The 22105-nt window shown below is 43.8% G+C and overlaps 2 protein-coding genes across 2 annotated transcripts; one reads left to right on the top strand and one right to left on the bottom strand.

Annotated features, from left to right (window-relative positions):
* The first annotated feature begins 2747 nt into the window (after nt 1-2747).
* anxa13l (annexin A13, like) lies at nt 2748-8850 on the top strand. Its single transcript, XM_055033731.1, has 11 exons — nt 2748-2938; nt 3535-3610; nt 4228-4322; nt 4436-4606; nt 4762-4795; nt 5006-5085; nt 5591-5659; nt 6743-6844; nt 6941-7016; nt 7095-7207; nt 7746-8850. The coding sequence occupies exons 1-11, from the start codon at nt 2924-2926 to the stop codon at nt 7863-7865; spliced, it is 951 nt and encodes a 316-aa protein (XP_054889706.1). The 5' UTR covers nt 2748-2923; the 3' UTR covers nt 7866-8850.
* Nucleotides 8851-12957: 4107 nt separating this feature from the next.
* On the bottom strand, nt 12958-19255 carry si:ch211-252f13.5 (uncharacterized). The gene is made up of 6 exons (XM_055032520.1): nt 18395-19255; nt 17948-18153; nt 16416-16586; nt 16116-16268; nt 15489-15555; nt 12958-15372 (listed from the first exon to the last, which is right to left on the bottom strand). The coding sequence occupies exons 1-6, from the start codon at nt 19056-19058 to the stop codon at nt 13808-13810; spliced, it is 2826 nt and encodes a 941-aa protein (XP_054888495.1). The 5' UTR covers nt 19059-19255; the 3' UTR covers nt 12958-13807.
* Between the last annotated feature and the right edge of the window lie 2850 nt (nt 19256-22105).

Genomic DNA, 22105 nt, shown 5'->3' with positions numbered 1-22105 from the left:
AGCCAACTTGCAGCGACTCCCGGTTCTTTGCAGGACTGCAACAGTGAAACATCTGGAGTTCGCCGTTGTTTGGATGCGACTTCCTCCATCACAAACCCAAAACTAAAACGACTGTCGCTCGCCATAGAGTTACAAATATGTATATTAGTGCAAAACTACAATTTCTGGTGTTTGTCCATGCTCAAACTGCTTCTGCAAGTAAAATTGTTTCATATAAATTCTGATAAATCGACTAAATTGGAATTGTTATTACAACACTGCCACCGCGTGGCGGAACAGGTTTATTGCACGTTGTTTACTCTCCAGTTCCCTCTTGCCAAAATTGCAAGTCCATTGAATACTCATCTTTATGATGTTGTAAGTTAAAAGTCGGAAATGTTATCATTTGCTTAAAGGGACAGAACTCTACTGTGAACATGATGGGGCAAAGATAAATGTGGTGATCACATTGATTTACCAGGTTCTTTTTAAACATGTTGATTATGAAGTAAAGGTGGTGTTTGCACGTTTGTAAAAATGTATTTAAATAATTCGGTTAAAAAAAAAGGAAAGCTAATTTTTTTTAGGCGCAAAAAGTGATAGGCCTATGTTTCAAGCAGCAAGACAGAGTAGCAGAAAAAGCAGCAAAATGTTTTACTGCCCTTGACTTGAGAGGCAGCCATATTGGTGCGTGAAGTCCGCCTTGTAAGTTGGAGCGTTCCAGTTGATTTTTCTGACTTGGAAGGCAGAATGTCCCGGTTCCGAGTGCAAGTGGAACTGGGAAACTCAACATACCGGGCGAGGTGGAGCTGGACAAAGAATCTGAGCTCATTAAAAGCTAAAGAGGAAGAGCTGGGGCTGAATGCAACTGATTAGTTAACATAAAATAAGGATTTAAATTTACCGTAAATCTAGCGGGACAAAAAAATATTACAAATTTAAGATAACTAAAACCCAGACAGACAAGAGCAAAATAAGATTATGACGTCCACACTCCAGTCCGATAGGTGGCGGTGCACCTTAGGTTGGTTGCCAACCGTCAATAGAAGCCAAAAGAAGAAGAAACACAAGAATAAAGTGAACATAAGTAAAAACCCAGCAAATTACCAGAATAGTGCCACAGCAGAAAAGCGAGACCCAAACTCCAGAGGATCGTGACAGTGTTCGTTTTTAAAAGGATTGCTAACACAGACATGTCATGTCCGCCACGCTCTGGCCTGAAGCAATTATGGTGAAAAGTGCCGACTTCACATTTTGTCACAGTCACTGTTTCTCTGTGCAGGCAGCTTAAGTCACAGAGAACGCTGAACACAAGCATACTAACGGGGGAATGAAAACGTTGCAAAGATAACACGAAGGAAAAGACAACTGAAGAGTTTGGGGGAGATTCCCCAAGGCCTGGACTGTAATCCAGGACAGGAGCTGCAGCTGCTTCATTCCTCGCAGGAAACCAGGCCTGAACAAGACAACGCCGCCCTGCTGCACCTGGACGCACAGAGCTCCTGTCAGAGTGAAGGACAGGATGACATCAGTCACTATGGACAGCTTCCAGGAATGAGGCCTTCCTCACCTTGTGGAGAGACCCACAATTAGATAAAGAGGGCTGCAAAAATGGCTCCCTCTAGTGGTATGATGCTGTTTTACTGGTTAGAAGAAAAAAAAACGACTGCAAAAACAGAGGTGGGTAGAGTTGTTCAGGAAATTACTTCAGTAAAAGTGAATGCTGCTACCGCTCTGATTTAGTTTGTGGAACCGAGACAGACAGAGAAAATATAAAATGATGTGAAGGTACTGGTACTTTAGTAAGATTTAAAAATATATATAGTAACGAGGCACCTTTAATAAAAAGTAGTTTGTGTAACTGCCTCTCCAATCTACACAAAAAGGGACAGAGATGAAAATAAAGAAAAATGAAACAGAGAAACTAATCCAAACTTTGTTGTATTATATAATAATTAGTTGTCTAATGACAGGACGCGTCATCAAATCTCCAGTATGTCCAGTTTCCTTTAATCTCCAGCTGATTTTGGTTGAACTTACAGCTGAAGACATTTAAAAAAATCTATTCATTCATATGGCACATTTAGCAACAAGTTCAAAGTGCTTTACATCGTGAAAACAAAAAAAAAATAATAATCAGATGTCATGAGAACACCACATCAAGTTAAGCACAATAATCAAAACCATCACAACACATGTTGGTCCACATTCATCACGGTCCAAAAGAAATTTAGCCTTGCAGATTTAACACAGTCTGCATGTGTTAGATGGGCCTCTATTCCAGAAGAGCCGATCCAAAAGATTATATGACCTCTTCTATGACTGTTTGACCTTCTTCTGCAGAAGCCTGTTAATCACCCACAGATTGAATCCAGGTGTGTGGCAGAAGGGAAACACCTAAAACATGGAGGCCATGGGTTCCGAGGACCGGACTGAGAAACACTGATTTAAAGGAACTCCAAACATTAGCATCATAACAAACCAGGCAAGAAGTAGGACGTATTGAAATTCCAACTTAAAAGCTCACATGAGTTGGTGATAAAGCAGTTTGACTGTCTGCAGCTCCATAAATTCCCCTTCTTGCTGCTGGAATCTGGTTGCTTTTCCAATGTTTCATCCATATTGACTCGGATGTCCGAGAACTAGAAGAAAAAAAAACTGGAATTTTCTCTTCTATCATTAGAGCATCATTAGAATATTGAGTGTTGTGACTTTAACGTAGCTCCATAGAGGTGACGCCATCCTTGAGCCAGCCGGCTCCACCGCCCCCATCCGGCCCGGCCCGGTCCGGTCCGGTCCTGCCCATCCCATCCCATCCGGACTGCAGCTCAACGCCACGCGTGACACATCACACGGCTCACAGCAGCGACACATCAGGACGCAAAGCAGCCAGTTTCCCCCAAACCCAACGAGCCGCTTCACAGCAGGGATCCGTGCGCACAACATGGGCAACGTGCAGGTAGTAATTATATTTTATTTGTTTGTTTGTTTGTTTGTTTTTATCCCCCCCAACTTGTTCTGCTAATTCACGCACCTCTGAGTTAGAATCCACTTAACGCGACTACTTTGAGGAGTAACAGTTTTATTTTATTTTTTTTAATAGTTTGTTTAGAAAATTGATTTCTGATCAGTTTTACGAATAAAAATACAAATCAGAAAACTAAATTTCACAACAACAAAAAAGAAAAAAGAAAACAACTGGGCTTTTGTCGTTTCCTCCAGACAACTAGACTCAGTGGAAACAGCATGAAACGCAAGTGGCGCAGTGAATAGGGAGTGTGCTCTGCCTGAGGGAATTTCAGATCAATACGGAAGAGGAGAGCAGAGGGAGAGGCTGCTGCTGCTGCTGCAGCTGTAGCTGCAGCCGCTGGTGCTGCTGCTGCTGTTGGCCCATGACTCAGCACAGGCAGCAGCACCCTGCTCTCGCGGGAGAGACTACTTCCTGGATGCAACACCAGAACAAATCTTCTGCAGCGTCTCCTTTTAATTGTAGTCATTTTGTGGTTCTTCTTTGCAAATAAATATTTCAATAATCTGTGTGTCTTCTCCCCTCAGCCCACCGTTGTCCCATTTGAGGACTTTGACGTTACGGCTGACATCAAAGACATTAGAAAAGCATGTAAAGGTTTAGGTGAGTGCACTGAAGCCAAAACAAACAAACAAAAATCTTTAGGAAGATTGTTAGAAAAGCCTTTTAAAACTGGAGCATACCTGAAGGGGCGGTGCTATAAAAAACAACTTTTTATTTATTGCTTTATATCATGTTGTGTTTTTGTTTCCTCATCAAAAAGAAGCAGTGTTGCTTTGACTCTTTCGTGCATGTTTGAGACATCCATTCATCTCCCCTGGACGCAGAGGACGAATGGCGGAACCAAGCGCTGCCTTCCTCACTCAGCTCCTTCAGACTAGCTGGCAGCAATTAGCAAACACCTGGTGGAAATGAGCATCTGCTGAGCTCGTTATAGGAGCTACTTCTCAGTGAAACACTGGTAAAAACGATTAACATAGGAAGGTTGCTGTGACAACTTCCTGAAGGTGGAGCGTCAGAGCAGGAGCTTCTTAAAGAGACAAAAACCTGAAGTCACGTTTGATATTCACAATTTTTTTTTTTTTAAATGACAACATAGTCTCTTGTTTGTGCTACAAAATAGCACGTTGTGCATGGAAATTCCAAAAGAGCCTAAAGTGTGTTTAGTTGGGTGGGAGATGCTCTAGTTTCTAAATTCTGTGTTGCTTCATGTTTTCCAGGCACAGATGAGGAAGCAATCATCCAGATCCTGGCCAACCGCTCTGCAGCTCAGCGTCTGGCGATCAAACAGGCCTACTTTGAAAAGTATGATGACGTGAGTTCCCCGCCCTCCTCTGGTCTCTGCTGTGTGTGTGTGTGTGTGTGTGTGTGTGTGTGTGTGTGTGTGTGTGTGTCCTCTGTTCCAAACTGAGCTGTGTTGTCTGTCAGGAGCTGGAGGAGGTGCTGAAGAAGGAGCTCACCGGTAGCTTTGAAAATGCCATCGTGGCCATGTTGGATGCGCCGCAGGTGTTCTTCGCCAAGGAGCTCAGGAAGGCGATGAAGGGGGCGGGAACAGACGAGGCTGTCCTGGTGGAGATCCTGTGCACGGCTACGAACCAGGTGGGCAGCGAGTTGGGTTGGTGGTGTTGAATAAAAGGAGGAGTGTGTTGTGTTTGAGCTTTTGTCCTATTTTGAACAAAAAAAAACAGAACTGAGATTTGGTGTTTTCACTCTGTGTTGGTGTCGACTTTCACTCGTCTTGGTTTGTCCCACAGGACATCATGAGCTACAAGGAGGCGTACGTCCAGGGTAGGTTTTCAATCTACCCACCAGATTTTGTTTTCTGTTCGTTCTGAAAAATGCAGCCAGGAAGAACCTTATCACATTTCGTCGGGTTACGACAATTGTTACAAAGCAAATGAATGAATAAATAAATTCTGCTGGAAGGCGAACTTCTGCCCAAGTCTTTTGGCAGCGTGCGTTTGTCTGGTTTCCTGAGTGTTTGTCGTCTCCTTCCAGTGAACGAGCGTGACCTGGAGGTGGACATAGAGGGCGATACCAGCGGAGACGTCAGGAACCTGCTGATCTCACTGCTGCAGGTACAAAAACCAGCCATTGTTGGGGTGTCGGTTATCGAACGAAAGCGCTCCTTCCGGCCCCGCCGCCTGAGTCCGGAAGGAGAGTCCAGTCCAGACGGGAGAAGAACGCTGCTTGTGTTCTCTCTCCCTCAGATTGTTTCTCAGAGTCGCTGTCGGTGCCTCGGCTCGCCCACTGCCACATTCGTCACATAGCTTGGCACGCTTGGGCCCCCATGCCCTCTCGGACTCGGCTTCCTCTCTTTTTCCTTCCTTCCCCCGGGTAAATAAGAAGGGAAAAAAAGGACAAACAGAGAGAGTGACTCATGTTTTACAGCAGTGCCGTTCTGGGGAACTTCAGTGGCCTTCAACCGTTTCCTATTTATGAACTCCAGATGACTGCTACCCCATTAAACGCCTGGTGTTGTTTTTGTCGTCCACTCTCTTTAAGTTGCCCCTAACTCTCTCTCTCTATTTCTCTCTCCACCCATCTTTCTGATCCTCTTCCCTCTCTTTGCTTCCTTCGCAGGCGAGCAGAGACGAGGGCTACGAGGTGGACGAGGATTTGGCCGAACAGGACGCCGTGTCTCTGTTTGAGGTGTCCAGGACAGGCTTTTCTTTACGATACATTCACCTCAGGAGAAACACATTAGTGGCGTGGAAAGAAATGGCTCACAGTTTCAAAAGTTCCTTTCGAACACAGAATCAGAAAAGCAAAAGGCATTCATTCAGATTTAGGCCCCCTCTACCATAACGCACCCGAATACAATCCGGTTCCACCAACTGCTTCCAGAAGTCATCGACCCGGTAGATGTCGGTGTAATTTGATCTCAGAGTAAATACTAACATTCTGGAAGGTTCGGATGATAATATAAAAGTGAACAAACAGTATTGAGCGACGTGGAACGCCCTAAGTAGAAATTTGAGGAGATTCTTGAAGCAGGTTTAGGTTATTTAAAAAGTAGAGGCTCTTCATCTGATCCCGCAAAGCTTTAAGTGTCTTGCAAGGAGAAATGGTCAGAAAATCTGAGACCTTAGGTCATCAAAGCCGCACTGCAAAACAAAACCACAAAACGTCGCCATGTATTTTTGGTCTGGTTTCAAGTTCAAATATTTTGGTTTTTCGTGAAATGGGACAAAAACAATCTGAATGTAAGTTTTCAGCAAGAAATGGCAGCTTGTTTTAATTCCTTAATGCTGATGAAAAATTATGAGTCCTGCTGACAGATTATTTAACTTACAACATGGGGAAAATTGTCTTGGTGCAGTTAGGGTTAGCCTGAACCCTAACCCTACCTTACCGGAAAAAATCTCCCAGTGGAAATGGGAGGTTTTTAATCAGCATCAAGGAATTGGCTGCAAACAATAATCTGCTGAAATGTTACTTGTAGGGTAATTTTGTCTTATTTCAAGTATTTGCACTAGAAACTAGTTCGCAAATACTTACTTTAAAAAGATTTTATCATTTTCCTTTTTTTGATATAAACTCATCCCCTCTTCCTTAGTCATCAAAGAACTTACAACCGAACTCCTAAACCTATAATGTCTTCATTTCTCTATCACCTGGCCGAGATATCAACTGTCTTCTCAACCGCTTAATGAGCAAACGACAGTCCGAGAGAGACATCTAATACAACTGCAAACATGTTGGCGTATTGTTTTCATTTTGTGTACACAACAGGCAGGTGAGGGCAGGTTTGGTACGGACGAGTCGACCTTCACCTACATCCTGACACACAGGAACTACATGCAGCTTCAGGCCACCTTTAAGGCCTACGAGTCCGTACGTACCGCACCGTGGCAAACCTCCTCCAAAATGAATCCCTTTGCTTCTTTTCATTAATTTCACACACGTTTATGCTGCCTTGTTCGCACGCAGCTGTCGGGGACAGACATCTTGGACACGATTGACGCCGAGGTGACGGGAACCCTCAAGGATTGCTACGTTACTCTTGGTGAGCAGAAAGTTTTTATCACTTTTTTTGATTTTGGACCGTTTCCCGCTGATTTCATGTTTGTGTTTGGATTGACAGTGAGGTGTGCTAAGAACCCACAGCTGTATTTTGCTCGCCGTCTTAATGCTGCAATGAAGGGACTTGGCACCGATGAAGACACGCTCATACGCATCATCGTAGGACGCTCCGAGGTAAAGTGTGTGTGTGTGTGTGTGTGTGTGTGTGTGTGTGTGTGTGTGTGTGTGTGTGTGTGTGTGTGTGGACAGTCTGGGAAGTTATTATAGACTTAACAGGAAATTAAAGGTATTATTACGACGCGTCACGTCTTGCAAGAGTGCAGTGCTATAAATGTTTACCGCCTGTCTGTACAGAACTTTAATCATACATGCTTAGGGTTTGTAATTTCTAATTATTAAATGTTTGATTCTTTGATCGGTAACTCAGGATTTCAGTTTCCATTTTTACTCTTACTTGAGTCATTTCTTGGACAGCTACTTTCTAGTTGAGTAAAAATAAGTCAAAGTAGAACCAGAGTGTAACTTTTGGCTACTCTAACCATCTCTCTAGCAAAAGACAATAACTTTTCACACCGACTTGAAGAATTTCCCATTCATTTCATGGCACATTTATGTATTTTGAGTCATTGATGATGAATCAAGCAGTAGAAAAATAAATATTACAGAATATAAATGCCATGGATGCACCACTGTCCTTGTTTCCAACCCTCAGATCGACCTGGAAACGGTGAAAGACATGTACCTGGAGAAGTACGACGTCACCCTGAAAGACGCCCTGGACTCGGAGTGTGGGGGAGACTTTAAGCGTCTGCTCATTGAGATCTTGCACTGAATCACACACTTACATTCACGTCCGCTCCTCACCCGGCCTTATTCCGCTGTGACAAAACGGGATGCCTCTACACGCTCTGTTTTCTATCTCTCTTCACTCTCTACTCTAGGCTTTCTCCATCTCGGAGAGTTCACTTTACAGCATGGACCAAAAAACAAAAAACCCAACTCGACGAAATCCAGTGCAGTGTTTCGACATGTCGTAATTTTTTACAAGTTTTGTTAACACCTTTGAGACTTTTCAGAAAATCGTCTTAACTTGTTGTCCAGTTACTCAACGACAGAATTGCGGAACTAACGGCATCACGTTCATGCATCTTAAAACTTGCAGCGAAGTCATCGTCGTCTGTTGTTTTCCCACTTTCAGCTGCGATCGTTAAGCGTCTAACAGAATAACACACATTCGTCTCTCATCAATTCTTCATGTCACCATTTGCCTGAAGGACGACCTTCACAAGATTGGAAGCGATGCAAGCTACTTTCCGCTGCAACACAGAAGTGCCCGATTATCATATCGAGTCTTTAAGATCCGAAGACATTTGAGCTTTTTCTTAGAACTTAAAATATTGGGACGTCTTCATGGAAGGCCCGGTTGTTTAAGGGATTCGCCGCAGGCAGTTTGGTCGCATATTTCAAAAGACTAGCGAGACGTGCAAGTGCTCCAAGTCGTTTTTAAAAGTTCACATGTTGCCTAGTTCTTAGATTTCTAGACACTCTTAAACTATTTTTTGCATTGAGTATTTAAAAATCACTGCTTCAAAAATAGCCATAGTTGATTGAGACGACGCTGATAACTTTTGATGTTTTAAAGCAGTCCCTCTGAGACTGAGCTCTGTTAGTACGAACGAACTGAGGCATAATTGAAATATTACATATTACAATATAACTTACGTAACTGTATACATGTAACAAAATGTAACTGATGTCTGTTAGTGTTTGTACAATATTGGTATGTAATAGATATTAATAAATTTTAACCACCTGAACTGATTTCGTTCTTCCTGTAGAGGGCAGTGTTGAACCATTTCCGTGATGTTGAGGGGAGAAAAACCCAAACACACTAATCATGATGTAAAGTCAAATATATTCAGCCACACATAACATAAAATGAAACAGGGGATTAATGTTGTTTTGGAGATGATGTTAGTTGCTCTTCTAAGTGACGTGTGTTTAACTTTCATATTGAAATATGGAAACTTTGAACAGAGGTTTCTGTCCACAGGTTTGACCCCAATCACCTTTTGATTCATACCAGAGTAGAAAATCCTGTGTGACGTCTCTGGCTGGGTTAAAACTGGACAGTAAAGGAAGTCAATCAAAGTATGAAATGATCCCAGATGTGCCGCTGTCACATAAACAGCCAGCGTCTCTCCCTCCGCCTCTACATTTTCTTCTCCGAACCTCTCATGGTTTATTTCGCCAGTTTCAGAGATCAGTGTGCACCTGTTTTCTGTAATTTCTGTACATATGCTTCCAGTCTGTGCACCATATGTGGCCTCACCAACTCTGGCTGGCCATTTATTTGCCTGGCTGAGACGTGTTGGCCCCACCACATGTGGCTGCAGATAAATAGAGAGGTTCAGGATGTGTAGACACCAGTCTGGTGTAGGATTCTTTGTGTGTGTGTGTGTGTGTGTGTGTGTGTGTGTGTGTGTGTGTTGTGTGTGTGTGTGTGTGTGTGTGTGTGTGTGTGTGTGTGTGTGTGTGTGTGTGTGTGTTTAAGGGAATTAACACTTTTCTGTTCTTTTTGTCTAAAAAAGGGCTTTCGAGGTTTATGTGCCAACGCATGACATTAATCCAAAATGTTTACCTCGTTTGTAGCTTCGTTTCCATCTGCCATAATTGTGCAACTTAAACATTTTAAAAATAAATTCACTTAATGGAATCCCGCCATTGTTTTTCGATAGTTTTGGTGCTGTGATGTTTTTCGTTGACCGTATCAAAATTGGTTTATTTTGCAAAACTGCCATGGAAACATGTTTTTTTTTCGCATCACACCAGTCACATAGTCAACAACCGCATGTTGTCGCTGGCAGAAACCATGAAGAAGACAACAGGAAGTAGTTGGAGGATGACTCATCGCTGAACAAACTTATTCCCAGGTGATTTTAATTGTGTTTCTCTTGTAATGGAAACGCCGCATGTGCAAATTGTTTTTTGACATTAGTGGCATATTGACAAGGTTTTGCAGACATTTACATATAAAGCAGCTGCTGTTACACGATGCAGATTAATCGTACGACCTGTTCTGAGCCAAAAGCGTCGGTCCCGCCTGGTTCACGGTGCAGCGGTCTTCTTCTGCGGTCATTGGCGTGTCAGGTGAGAAGATGAGTGAGGAGAGTCAGACTGATTTGTCCAACGGGAAGTTTCGCTTGAAAAAACACAGCGATGATGTTTATAAAGAAAACTGAGATATATAGATTGAGACTTTATTTCTCCTTAAGACTATTAGGGCAATAACATTTTCACATTTCAAGCTTACAAAGTTAAGCATGCTAATTAATTGTGATTAATTGTAGCATTGGTGATTAATCTGATTAAATTCCTTAATCGATTGACAGCAGGAGCTTTTGCATCTGTGCTTACCTTGAGATTTTCTTTTGTGTAAATGTAAATGAAAAAAGCAATATAGTTATTTGACTTTTTTTTTTATTTTGCCCCTTTACTATTAACACGTTAGTGGAATAATTAAAAATGGTCAAACGTCCTTTACATAGCCCACATCTGTTAGAGTATCTGGAGGTGGGCACGTGTATCCAGACCCAATTATGTCTGTAAATGTCTGCGGCATGAAGCTGGGTAAAATTTAGCTAGCGCTCTTTCAAACAGTGACATGTCCTCAAAACTTTTGCCCAAAGACTAGAAGTGAAGTCTGCGAGTCTCTGTCTTTCCGGCGTGGATCATGCGGGTAGGCTTTGCTTTCATGTTATTGCTACTTAGTGTAATTTGTATTTTAAATTTTTCCACTGGCTATAAAAGCCCACACACATTCCAAACGGATTGGATCCACTTACAAAGCATTCAAAAGTATTGAAAATCATCAACATCTTTTTGTTTTATTGTTATTTTTAGGAGCAAATATGGGGCGGGTCCTTGTGCCCTCTTTGGTCAGCAGAAGTTTTCCCGTGAAAACTCTTGTGGAGTTCTAATTTTTGCCACTGTCTCTTTACTGTTGAGTAGTAAGAATTGATCTGAACCTGTTACAAGCTGCTTGTAGTAGATTGGTGAACTCCTGGTTGAGGTTCTGATGCATTTTTGTTTTAAAATTTTCAGCTCTAATACCAAGGTTCCCTGCTGTTCCACGTTTTCTCCATCTGTAGATAATGACTCTCCCTGTGGTTCACCAGAGTCCTAAAGCCCCAGGAACAGCAGATTCATGTCAGCGTCTTTGTTTTCAATCTGTTCTTGAGTTTGTTTGGATCCGGGTCATGGATGTCATAGCCTACTGCATATTACTTCTTAAATCTAAAGATCTGGCAGTAACTAGTAAAAAAAAAAAAAAAAACATGTTTAGTTTAAGATTTAACAAAGGGGATTTAAATTAAATTTCATATTGGGATTTGGTTTGTTTTGACATTTTTTTCCCGCTTTATAAAGTCCATGGTTTGAAATCTGCATCATGGAAATCTGTGAGGGAATGTCAACTGAAGTAGCCAAGCTACAAAGCACTGCGTTTGCAACATCTGCTGTTTTATAGCACAGCTCATGGTAAAGTAGCTCCCAGTTCTTCAGTAATAGGACAGTTGCACGAACCAACACCTCGGCCTCTGAAATGCTGTCTGCCTTACATTTATACCCTGCTTTAGAAATCATGCGGCTCCATAATCAGGCTCCACAGCAAATCTGATAAATATTTTTATTGCGTTAACAGAGAAACCTCAAATGTACACGTCATTGTCAGTCTTAAATAGGCTGCTTTTTTTTTATTTTTATTTTTTTACATGGCCTCAGTCTTTCTTTCTATTCATATTTAAGCCAAACTCTGCATGCTTGGTACAGTGCACTCGCGGCAACAAGACTGGCATCTGATGTGAAACACATGCCCTTAAAAATGAAGAGAAACCAGTTAAACAACTGGAGTCATCTGAAGGCCCTTTGGCATAACAGAGTAGGATCTCTGAATGACTTAAATATACAAAAACAACTCAAAACATGCAAACTGAAGACAGTTTAGAACAGAAAGCTGAAGCTTGAAAGACTGTCTGGTGGGAATAAGTGAACAATAACTATGTACAAATAAACCACTGGTTTTCCATGATATAAAAGATCCATTCTGTTTTATTAAATATCCTGTAGTTCATTTTGACAGATTAAAAAAAAAAAAGTAAATTATAGCTGATTACATCATCAAGCAGCTCATAGGGGGAAAGAAATTAGGAGAAATGTTACTTCTTTGTTTTGCCGTCAGTAGGCAATATTTACAAGATATTTTCCAGATGACAAAACCTCTGGGAGCGTCTGAAGGCGGCTACTGCTGCACAGCGGCAGAATGAAACGGTCTGGAGGAAACAGCTGGCTTTCGCTGTGTCTTTTGAACTTCAGCGGGACAATGAAGCCTGACCTCGTGCTGGGGGCTGCACAGTACGGCGCTCGCCGCTGATGAAGCACAGACGCTCCGTTTCAATGATTTATGGTCCACCGCATACTTCAGCGTGAGCAGCGTCCAGTTTAAAGACCTGGACGTTGCTGGATTAATAATTGCGAGGCTGCGGGCCGCTTTGTTTGTTGGTTGGCAGCTCTAAAGTCGACAGACCAGCTTTAAAACTGCCACAGATGCGTGTAAAATGAAATCGATACGAACAGATGAAGTCGCAGGAAGTTTACTTTGAAGCTGGTTTCTGTAACTCAAAAGTATTTTCACATTCACAAAATGACAGCCAGTCATTTTTTGACAATAGGTGATTTAAGCAAAAGAAGAAAAGAAAAAAAAAAATTTTTGGCAAAAAAAAAAAAAAGTCTCAGTCCATTATTTTAGGAAGGTCAAAATATATATATATATATATATATATATATATATATATATATATATATATATATATATATATATATATATATATATATTTTTTTTTTAAAAACATATTTGTTAAAATAATTATTTTCGATGCGACAGTATAACCTGTTGCGTCAAAGACAGACGAGCTGTGAGGAGCTCAAGTTCCTCCAGTCTGAAGAAACGCAGCGCTCCAGTCAAAATCGACCAATCAGAGCCAGGAGGAGGTTCATGCCTGTGATCGACAGCGACATCCTGGGTTTGAGTTCAAGTCTCTTTCGATGAAGCTTACCTGTTCTCCCTTTGCATCCTTAGATTCTCTCCAGGCCGGATGCTTTATGCAATAAATGGTGGGAGATAAAAATGAAGCCAATTCCACTTCACTAAACAACTCTAGATGACCTCCTGCTAATAGATGTATTTATTTGAGTCATATCATTTTTTTTTTTGTTCTTAGAGTACTAGATTATGATTACAATATAGGAAAATAATGAAACATCCCGATTGGATGTGGATTAAGGCATTGCTAGTATAAAACCTCCCAGAGCAAAAGACGGCATTCACACCAAAACCGCGACAAATGAAACATCTAATATTTCAAGGAGACTATTGTGTTGACTGGGCCAAATGGGCATTCAACACAATGCCCATTTGGTAAAACACAAAGTTTTACCAAGGTTTGTTTGCCTAGTTTCTAGTGCGAATATCTTGGTACATTTGAAATAAGACAAAAACCAACTTACAAGAAACTTTTCAGCAAGATATAGGAGCTTGTTTTGTCTCAATTCAAATATTTTCTGTTTTTGTGGTGTAGCAACTTTGTCGTTTGACTTAGAGGTATCGGTGCAAATGTTAGGTGTTTTAGTGAGATTATGAATGTATGTGGCCTTATTGTTAAACTGAAATAGGAGGAATCAATATGGGAAGGTTTTGGCCTTTCAGGCTGTTTGTTATCATGCTGCCACCCAAACCGCTGACACCCCACTCCCTGCTTGGTGACTGATTTGATTGACTCGTCCACGCACACAGTCTAGGATGAAGAAGACAGCGGTGCCATTGTAAACCTGAAAGGATGCCCGTAGACTCAAGCTGGCCCACTGGCACCCCTCAAGCATCTGACCCGCCACCTGCTGGGCTATGGGTACGGGCCGCAGACCCTCTGCTTCACGGCCCCCTTCAGAGTCACTTCGCCTCAGCAGAGTCACCTTGACCAAGTTGCAGGAGTGAATGAGTTTGAGGTCCAACGCCACACTGACTGTGCCGCTCTCCCTGAAGACGAAGTCCTTCCTCTGATTTGGAGATCCTTTCGCCAACAGCCCCATTTGCGGCACCTGGGGGCTGGTCTGGTGGAAGAACAGAGGCTTGTTCCGTATTGCTCCAGATGGAAGGCCGGTGTTGGCTACAGAAGCAGTCAAAGAGGATGAGATGGCAGCAGGGACCCAAAATAGACTGACAAGACTGATGCCGGACTCATCGCCAAAGAAGCGCACGTTGCACTGAGCAGGAGAGAGGATCTCAAAGCCGATGGCATCTCCGGGACTGACTGTGGCGGCTCCCGACAGAGATATAGATGTGTCTCGGTAGTGAACCCCTGGTTTGAAGACCCGAAACATCTCAGTGGAGGTTCCATTTTTGTTAAGATATGCCACGAGCTGAAAGCCGTCACTCACACAAGCCTGGCCCATGGAGTACAATGCCTGCTGGAACACAAAACGCACAGTTCCGTTCTCTGCGAAACGGATCCCTCGACTGTCGTGGCTCAGCCCCACTACGTAGGGGTCAGAGGTGGAGGAGATGCGGAAAGCCGGGCGGTAATTTGTGTGGTAATGTGCAGAAACCACGGCCTGTGCTGTCATGGCGACAGCCCCGGTGTCGTGAGAGAGCCAGAGGAGGGAGAGCATGGCTGCAGAGGTGTCGTAAAGCTGCAGACCTTCGTTGCTTTGGTTGCAGTGATGACTGGCGCTCCGAAGAAACAGGGACATTTGGTGACCCGGGGCGACTTCAGCAACCCCACTGATGCTGACGCCTTGAAGAGACCTTCGTTCCTGGTGCTCCACCCGTATGCCGCTCAGGTCCCGGCCGTCGGACCCGTCTGTGTGGTTTACGCGAAGGCAGACCTGGACAAAGCTACGGCAGCCGTGACCAAGCGACAGAACTCCGTCGAGCCAGACCAAACCGTGCTGCCTCAGGACCAGCTGCCCGTCCTCAGCTGAGACCAGACTCATGTCGTCTCTTCCCTGGATGTGAAGCTGCGCGCTGGGGAAGGCGTGCACCAGGATCTGGCCTTTGGGACCCTTCAGACTCATGTCTCCGGACCAGGAGAGTGACAAAGCGGGAACATCGGTAACAGAGCCGGAGCAGACGGCGTCTGTGACTACAGTGCAAGGGGAAACAACCGGTTCGCCATCGCACTCGCTGCAGGCCTGACATTCATCCATCTCAGAGTTGTAGTAGTAGCCGTGGCCACACATTCCAGAGTTGGCGTCATGGACTGTCATGCCGTGGCACTTGAATCCACCTGGTGATACGACAGAAAGCAAATTGGACAAGTGGAAATAGAAATCCATCATTCAGAAAAGGGAAAAGGAGAGAAAGTGCTGCATTGTCGATAAATGAAAGCATGATTCATCGTACCTGGAGTGTTAATACACTTCTGTTTGTCTCTGCACAAGTCTGAAATTTCAAGACATTCATCTCGGTCCTGTAATAACAACAAACATCTTAGAGCCGCTGGTTGCAGCCAGCAGATAATGAATCAAGACTTTACAGAAGAAATGCAGTTCAACCGTTATTTTATATTTTGTTAGCGCATTATGGCTGACAATAGCTGTGTTTCCATTGATCATACAATTATGTAAATTCGAACTGGAAAATAAATTTGCTAAATGGAGATAGGTGAACTTTGAAAAAAACTCAAATTTTTTGAGAGAAGGTTTTTCTGGACGACTTTTCGGCAGAATTGAAATGGGTGTGTATTTCGCAAATCTCCAACACAAACGCTTTTCTGCATCTCACGAGTCACGCGACCTGCGCGATGTTACTACCGATGGAGAAAAACAAAGGAGAAAAGGAGGATCACATGAACAAGCTTATTCATGTGTGACTTTAATTTTACAATCTTATTGAATGGAAACGCTGCAATTCCTAAATTTGGGTTTTTGACAAAGTTATTTAATTCAAAAAAAAAAAAAAAAACAGTCCAAACTGGCACGACTCGGCCGAGTTAAGAAAGCCGTTTGTCGAAAGCATAATATTGCAAACCTGGCAGATCCTGTCAGCGTGGACAGAACATTGGGCGACGAGGAAGAAGCCAGGAGGGCAAACAGTGCACTTTTCACAGCCAGGCTGTCCGCTGCTGTAGCCGCAGTACTCCTCTGGACCGCAGCTCCCACAGGCCAGCCGGGGTTGTCTCACCTGATCACATTAAACACAGTGAAGTGAGAATCCCTGAACTAGTAGCATTAATCTGGTGTGACATTTCAGGAACCTTCCCCGCTTTTTTTTTGTTTTAAGTTTGAGGCTGATCTAGATACCTCAATGTCTAGAATAACATGAGCTCACCTCCATCACACTGGCCTCCATGTCCATTTTATGCAGTGACATGGCTTGCTGTGTTCGATGGGGTCTGATTTGCCCACTCAGGGTTTCCATGTGACCGTCCAGCTCCTCCTGAAGGTTCTGGAAGGACGTCTGCTTGATGGTGTCCATCAAAATGCTGTACTGGGCTTTTACCTGCACACATAAATCTCTTCCTTTCAGTGCGATCATCAAACAGACGTTACACTTTGAACACAAAGACGAAAACGACGTCCACTCAAGAATTTAGAGAAACTTCAGAAAGACTGAGGCTGGACTCAGCGCATCAGGAGACAAACAAATCCTACACATGGGCCACAAATGTTACATTTCTCATGTCAGGCCTCTCATAAACCAGATCTGGACTGCTGCCTTCGTCTTTTGTGTTTTATTACGAAGTCCAGAGTCTGGAGGCAGAGTGGAGAGACACAGAGTCCACGTTGCTCGAAGTTGAGCGTGAAACTTCCACAGTCAGGGATGATTTAAGGTCGCCATGTCATCTGCTGGTGTTGGTCCACCGAAGTCCTCTGTAATGCAGCTGTCTATTCTGAACGTTTAGCACACTTAACGCTTTGTGGTTTAATTTTCCAGCAGGATTTATCACCCGCCCACTCTACTAAATGTACCAAAATTTGGTTAAGTGGCCATGGTGTTACTGTGACTGTCCAGCAAACTGACCCATCCTGAAACCTAAAGAGAAGCAGTGGGGTTCTGTCGAGAGGAAGACCAGGAAGACCAGACCCAACGGTGCGGACGATCTGGAGTTTTCTGTCAAAGCAACCTGACCAGTCACTTCCAACCCACACTGCTTTGTTTGATTCAGGCAGGAGGATCCCCAACCGAGTTCTGGGTGAACAAACTTTTCAGAAGCCTCACATTTCTGTTTAAAATATTATTCTGAATTTGTGAGACACTGAGGGGTCCTTCTCGTCTCTAAGCCATAATCACCAAAATGACAATGAATAAGTACTGGAGCTCCGCAACTTTCAGATACATCCCAGATCCAGAACCACGTTGTTGAATTATATCATCAGCTGAGCATCAACTTATACTGGGTTCTGCTAATGACCTTCTTGTTTGTTTTAGGAAAACTGAAGAGTGAAAACCTAAAAGCGGCAGGAAACTGACCCCTGAGGATCAGGGTTTCAAAATGAGATGTTTGTAAAGAGACTCGGGATGAATGTTCACAGATGTTTTCTATCCAGCCTCTCTGAGCTTGAGCTCATTTGTAAAGAAGAATGTTTGCTGGAGACAAACACCAAAGGGTTAGCATGTGTAAGTGCATTGAGCGCTGGAGCAACACAGAATTGATCCCTGTGAGCTGAATGCAAATGAACTCAGTATCGTTGTTTGTCTCATATGAAACGGCAATAAAATACATTCCAGTTTGTGTCAAAATGTGAACAGAATCAATCGTTCTTTTTCAGATTGTTTATTTATTTATTTATTTTAGATCTCCTCTTCTTATCGCCAGTAACCAAACATTAGTCATTCCCCATCAGCCCCTGCAGACTCACTTGCTCCATCTGTTCATACATCCTCCTCTGTTGCTCCAGTATTTCCCTCTGCTGGTTAACGAGCGCCCCCTGCTGTTCACTGAGGAGTCTCTGCAGTTCCTTGACCTCGCTCTGTTGGCCCCTGAGGGCCTCCACGAACCTCTCCTGGCCCTTTGACAGCTGCAGCTGCAGGACAAGAGCGTCCTCTGATGGAACCTCGTTGGACCCTTTGGGGAAGACAGAAACTTTTCATGTGACAACGTTCAGGGCTTCCTCTCACATGTGATTAGGCCATTGTTTTAGGAAGGTGAGGATATAAACGCTTATATTTGTACTATTATGCAAACCACAGGGTTTGAATTGAATTTAAATGTAATATTTAAGTCTTACTCGCCCTGTCCCCCGCTCCACACAGCCTTCCATCACTAAAGTCCCAGAGGACACCGTAAGGTGTCCTCTGACGCTCACCTGGCTTCATGTCACATGCCAGCTGTATCCAAGCTCCACGATCCAAGCCAAAATCCGGGAGCTCGCCGAGGAACTGTGCAGCCCTGTCCGTCGTTTGAACAGGAGAAGAGTCTTGCCTCCCGTCGTCTCCAGCGTGCGTCCTGCAGCCGCTCCCGACGCATTGCTGCTGCTGCTGCTGCTGCTTTTGGCTCACCCGGTGGGGCAACCTGCAGCCAATCCCTTTGCACTCCCCCTTGTCATCACTGGTCCCACGATGAGAAACGGTGGTCGGACAAGACCCGCCGGAGCATCCGGGATGAAACACCTCGGCCGTGATGGTCCTGGGGTTCGTCCTCCTGGCGCCGTCGCTTCCAAAGCCTCCGTGTTGACTCTGGACGCCGCTGTAGGAGAATATCGGGCTGCTTTGAGCTTGGTGGTGATGGCGTGACTGACCGTCTTGCTGGTGGCCGGGGTAAACCTGCCCCGTCCTAGACTGCGCGGCGTGGTGCGGCTGCCTCCGGGGAGCGGGCGCCTCCGCGCGCCCCTGGCACTGCGCTCCGACGCACGGTCTGCCGCTCCAGTCCAGACCAGGGAAGCAGCGCGTCCCCCGGCACACCTCGGCCCCGCTCCCCGAGCAGAGGGCAGAAAGGGAAAGGAGCACAAAAGCCACACATGCAGTCTTCATGTTGCGGTCGTTCCACGGGGAGAAATGTGCAAGGGGCCCACGTGGGGACGGTGGCCAGCGTTTTCACGCGTCCGACTTCTCAGACTGACGGGTCCCGTTTGGTCATCACGGTGAGGACAGGGGACAAGAAGACAGATCTCTCTGCGCAAACATCGACATAACTCCACTTTCACTGCACTGGTTCGGTTTGCCTCCGTCGCGCGCGGCTTCTGGCTCCTCTTTGCGTCGAGCCCACATGTGGCGCTCACTGCTCCTAATTGGCACCAGGCTTTGCTCCGAGTCCCAAATTAACCCGTAGCTTTCCTGGCCGTACCTCTCCGCCGGGAGGTACGTTTTTGTCCCACTTGGCTGATATTTTTGGACATCTCCATTTCATTTTTTGAATATTTGTGGCCGTCACGTCCAGACATTTGCGACTTCAAAAGGACTTTTTAGGGAAACATTTACCTTCTCTCTTCACGCTTTTCATTTTGATGAAAGGGACAATTATGTGTGTGTGTGTGTGTGTGTGCGTGTGTGTGTGTGGGTGTGTGTGTGTGTGTGTGTGTGCGTGTGTGTGTGCGTGCGTGCGTGCGTGTGTGTGTGTGGGTGTGTGTGTGTGTGTGCGTGCGTGCGTGTGGGGAGGGTTTGGGGGGGTTAACAGGCCCCCCCTGAAGGGATTATAAACTTGAAATGCCTTTCAGACTTTCATCTTGCTTGAATTAAGAAAGTCTGTGGTGGGACTTTTGGAACACGCTCTTCTTAAAATCAGGGCCAGAACTGTTAAGTCATCTTTATGTCAGTTCATTGCCACTTTCATTTCCCTTTCCTGAAGATGAAAAAAGATGAAGGTGCTCTGTTTATTCTCATTAGCTTTCACACAAGTCCTCAGTCTACGGACATCAGAACCATAATCAGTGACTTCTCTCAGTTCTAACAATACTTTCCCACCTTTCCTGATAGTGAATTCACATTAGATGCTTAAGTAAGCTTGATACCAGCATTCACATAAACTCATAGTAGTCGAGGGATTCACATATGTCTCTGACACAGCATGAGGAGGTTACACACAAAGCAAAAACTGGGTGTCAGGATTACAGCTTTTGAAATTCCCTGCAGGTTTTCTCTGAAAACCTGTTTGAATGCAGGCACCACGTCCCTTCAGCTCATTTCCACGCGGTTTTGTTTGTCCCTGAGGGATGACGTCACACGAGTGGCTCAAACAGACTCAAGCGGTGACCCATGCAACCAAATTCACAGAATTCAATTCAAATTCAAAAACGCCTTATTGAGCCCAGACAGAAATCAAATTCACACATGCTAATAAATAAATACATAAGTAATAGCTTGTAAAAAAAAAGTGCAATGTGACCATCAGTAATAACACAAAGTAATACTCTACAGTTATTAAAAACGGCATATTGGTATTTCAAGGAAGAAGGTAATTTAGAGAAAGAAAGCACAAGTTGTGCATGCATGCATAAGTGTGTAAAAACCAACAGCCTATTGACAATGCGCACAAATGTTATTTGAAATGAGAAAAACTGCAAATAGGAGTAAAGTTGTAAAGATTCCTTGAGACTGTTGGGAGATGTGATGGTCACAAAGTTGAACAGCTGCTGGGAGGAAGGGACTCAGCTCTTTTGTCCACCTTGGACGTAGTGTTGACAAGTCCTCAGTGGATGGTTGTGTCCAGAACCAGCATGCGTGTTCGCCATATTTTCGTTCGTGGTTCTTTTTTATTGGGTTGCATTCCAAGGAGAGATCAAACCATGCGGCCGAGTGAGAAAGGAATCTGGGTCTTCAAACTGTGGCGACAGGCAACAGCTTGATCCTATCGAAGACCCCAAACCCTCAGAGAAACAATAAAAATATGCATGTGTAGATTTCAAAAATAGCGCTTGCATATTTTATTCTTTAACTTCCTTTTTATATATTTATATATGTATATTTTTTGCATCGTTTCCCATAACAGCTCAAAATTATTTTTTTATTTTTATATGTAGGTGAATATGAATAACCGGAAAATGTATTGCATATATGGCAATTTTGAAACTTTGTCACATAATGTCAAGTGAACAACATTGCACTCGACATTACAAATGTTTTTTTTCAGTGTAACTCACTGGCACACTGCAAAAACACCAAATCTGACCAAGTGCTTTTGTATATAATTTATAGTGCAAATACTTAGTACATTTGAAATAAGACAAAACTAACTTATAAGTAACTTTTCGCTAAGATATAGGTTGTTCTGAATCGATAATTCCTCAATACTGACTAAAAATATAAGTATTAGTTCCACTGGCAGATTATTTCACTTAACATAGGAGAAATGTCTTGCTATAAGTGAAATCATCTGCCATTGGAAATAGTGCTTTTTAAAATTAATATTAAGGAACTGTTGACTTAAACAAGCTTCTATATCCTGCTGAGATGTTACTTGTAAGTTAGTTTTATCTGATTTCAAGGTACTTGCAGTAGAAACTAGACCAAAATACTCCGTAAGATTTGGTGTTGTTTTTTATTTGGTTTGTTTGTTTTCTTGGTCATTTATCCTCTCACATGACAGGGACGCCATTCCTCTTAGTCACCCTCAAAAATGGGAAAAACAAGAAAACAAACCATTCAACCCAGACAGATTTGTGATCATTAAACCTTCCAGACCTCTCAGATCTTCTGGTTGTGGTTCTGCTCTGCATCCCCAGAACCAGAACCATAAGGTGGAGAAGCAGCGCTCAGCTTCTAGCGTAATAAATCGCCTTATTGCTGAAATGTGCTTCACGAATAAACTCCGTTGGTTGAGTGAAAGTCGGAAAATAACTTCAGCTCGTCTTTATCCGATGCCAGTTGAGTAATTAAAAGATGTAAATAGCTGCAACTTAGACAAACGAGCCACAAAGGCCACTTTTGCACACACACACACACACACGCACACGCACACGCACACACGCACACGCACACGCACGCACACACACACACACACACACGCACACGCACACGCACACACACACACGCACACACACACACACACACGCACACGCACCCACACACACACGCACACGCAC

The sequence above is a fragment of the Poeciliopsis prolifica genome, unplaced genomic scaffold (assembly GCF_027474105.1).
Source record: "Poeciliopsis prolifica strain line A6 unplaced genomic scaffold, Auburn_PproV2 SCAFFOLD008, whole genome shotgun sequence".
Taxonomy (NCBI): Eukaryota; Metazoa; Chordata; class Actinopteri; order Cyprinodontiformes; family Poeciliidae; genus Poeciliopsis; species Poeciliopsis prolifica.
Note: the sequence above shows the minus strand (reverse complement) of the source record. Positions and strands in the feature narration are given on the sequence as shown.

Coding starts and splice junctions, on each gene's coding strand:
- si:ch211-252f13.5 (XM_055032520.1), bottom strand. CDS start 19,058: ATGAAGACTGCATGTGTGGCTTTTGTGCTCCTTTCCCTTTCTGCCCTC. Junction 16,587..17,947: donor TGTATGAACAGATGGAGCAA/GTGAGTCTGCAG, acceptor TTATGTGTGCAG/GTAAAAGCCCAGTACAGCAT. Junction 15,373..15,488: donor GAAGTGTATTAACACTCCAG/GTACGATGAATC, acceptor TCGTATCACCAG/GTGGATTCAAGTGCCACGGC.
- anxa13l (XM_055033731.1), top strand. Junction 4,607..4,761: donor TGTGCACGGCTACGAACCAG/GTGGGCAGCGAG, acceptor TTTGTCCCACAG/GACATCATGAGCTACAAGGA. Junction 5,660..6,742: donor ACGCCGTGTCTCTGTTTGAG/GTGTCCAGGACA, acceptor TGTACACAACAG/GCAGGTGAGGGCAGGTTTGG.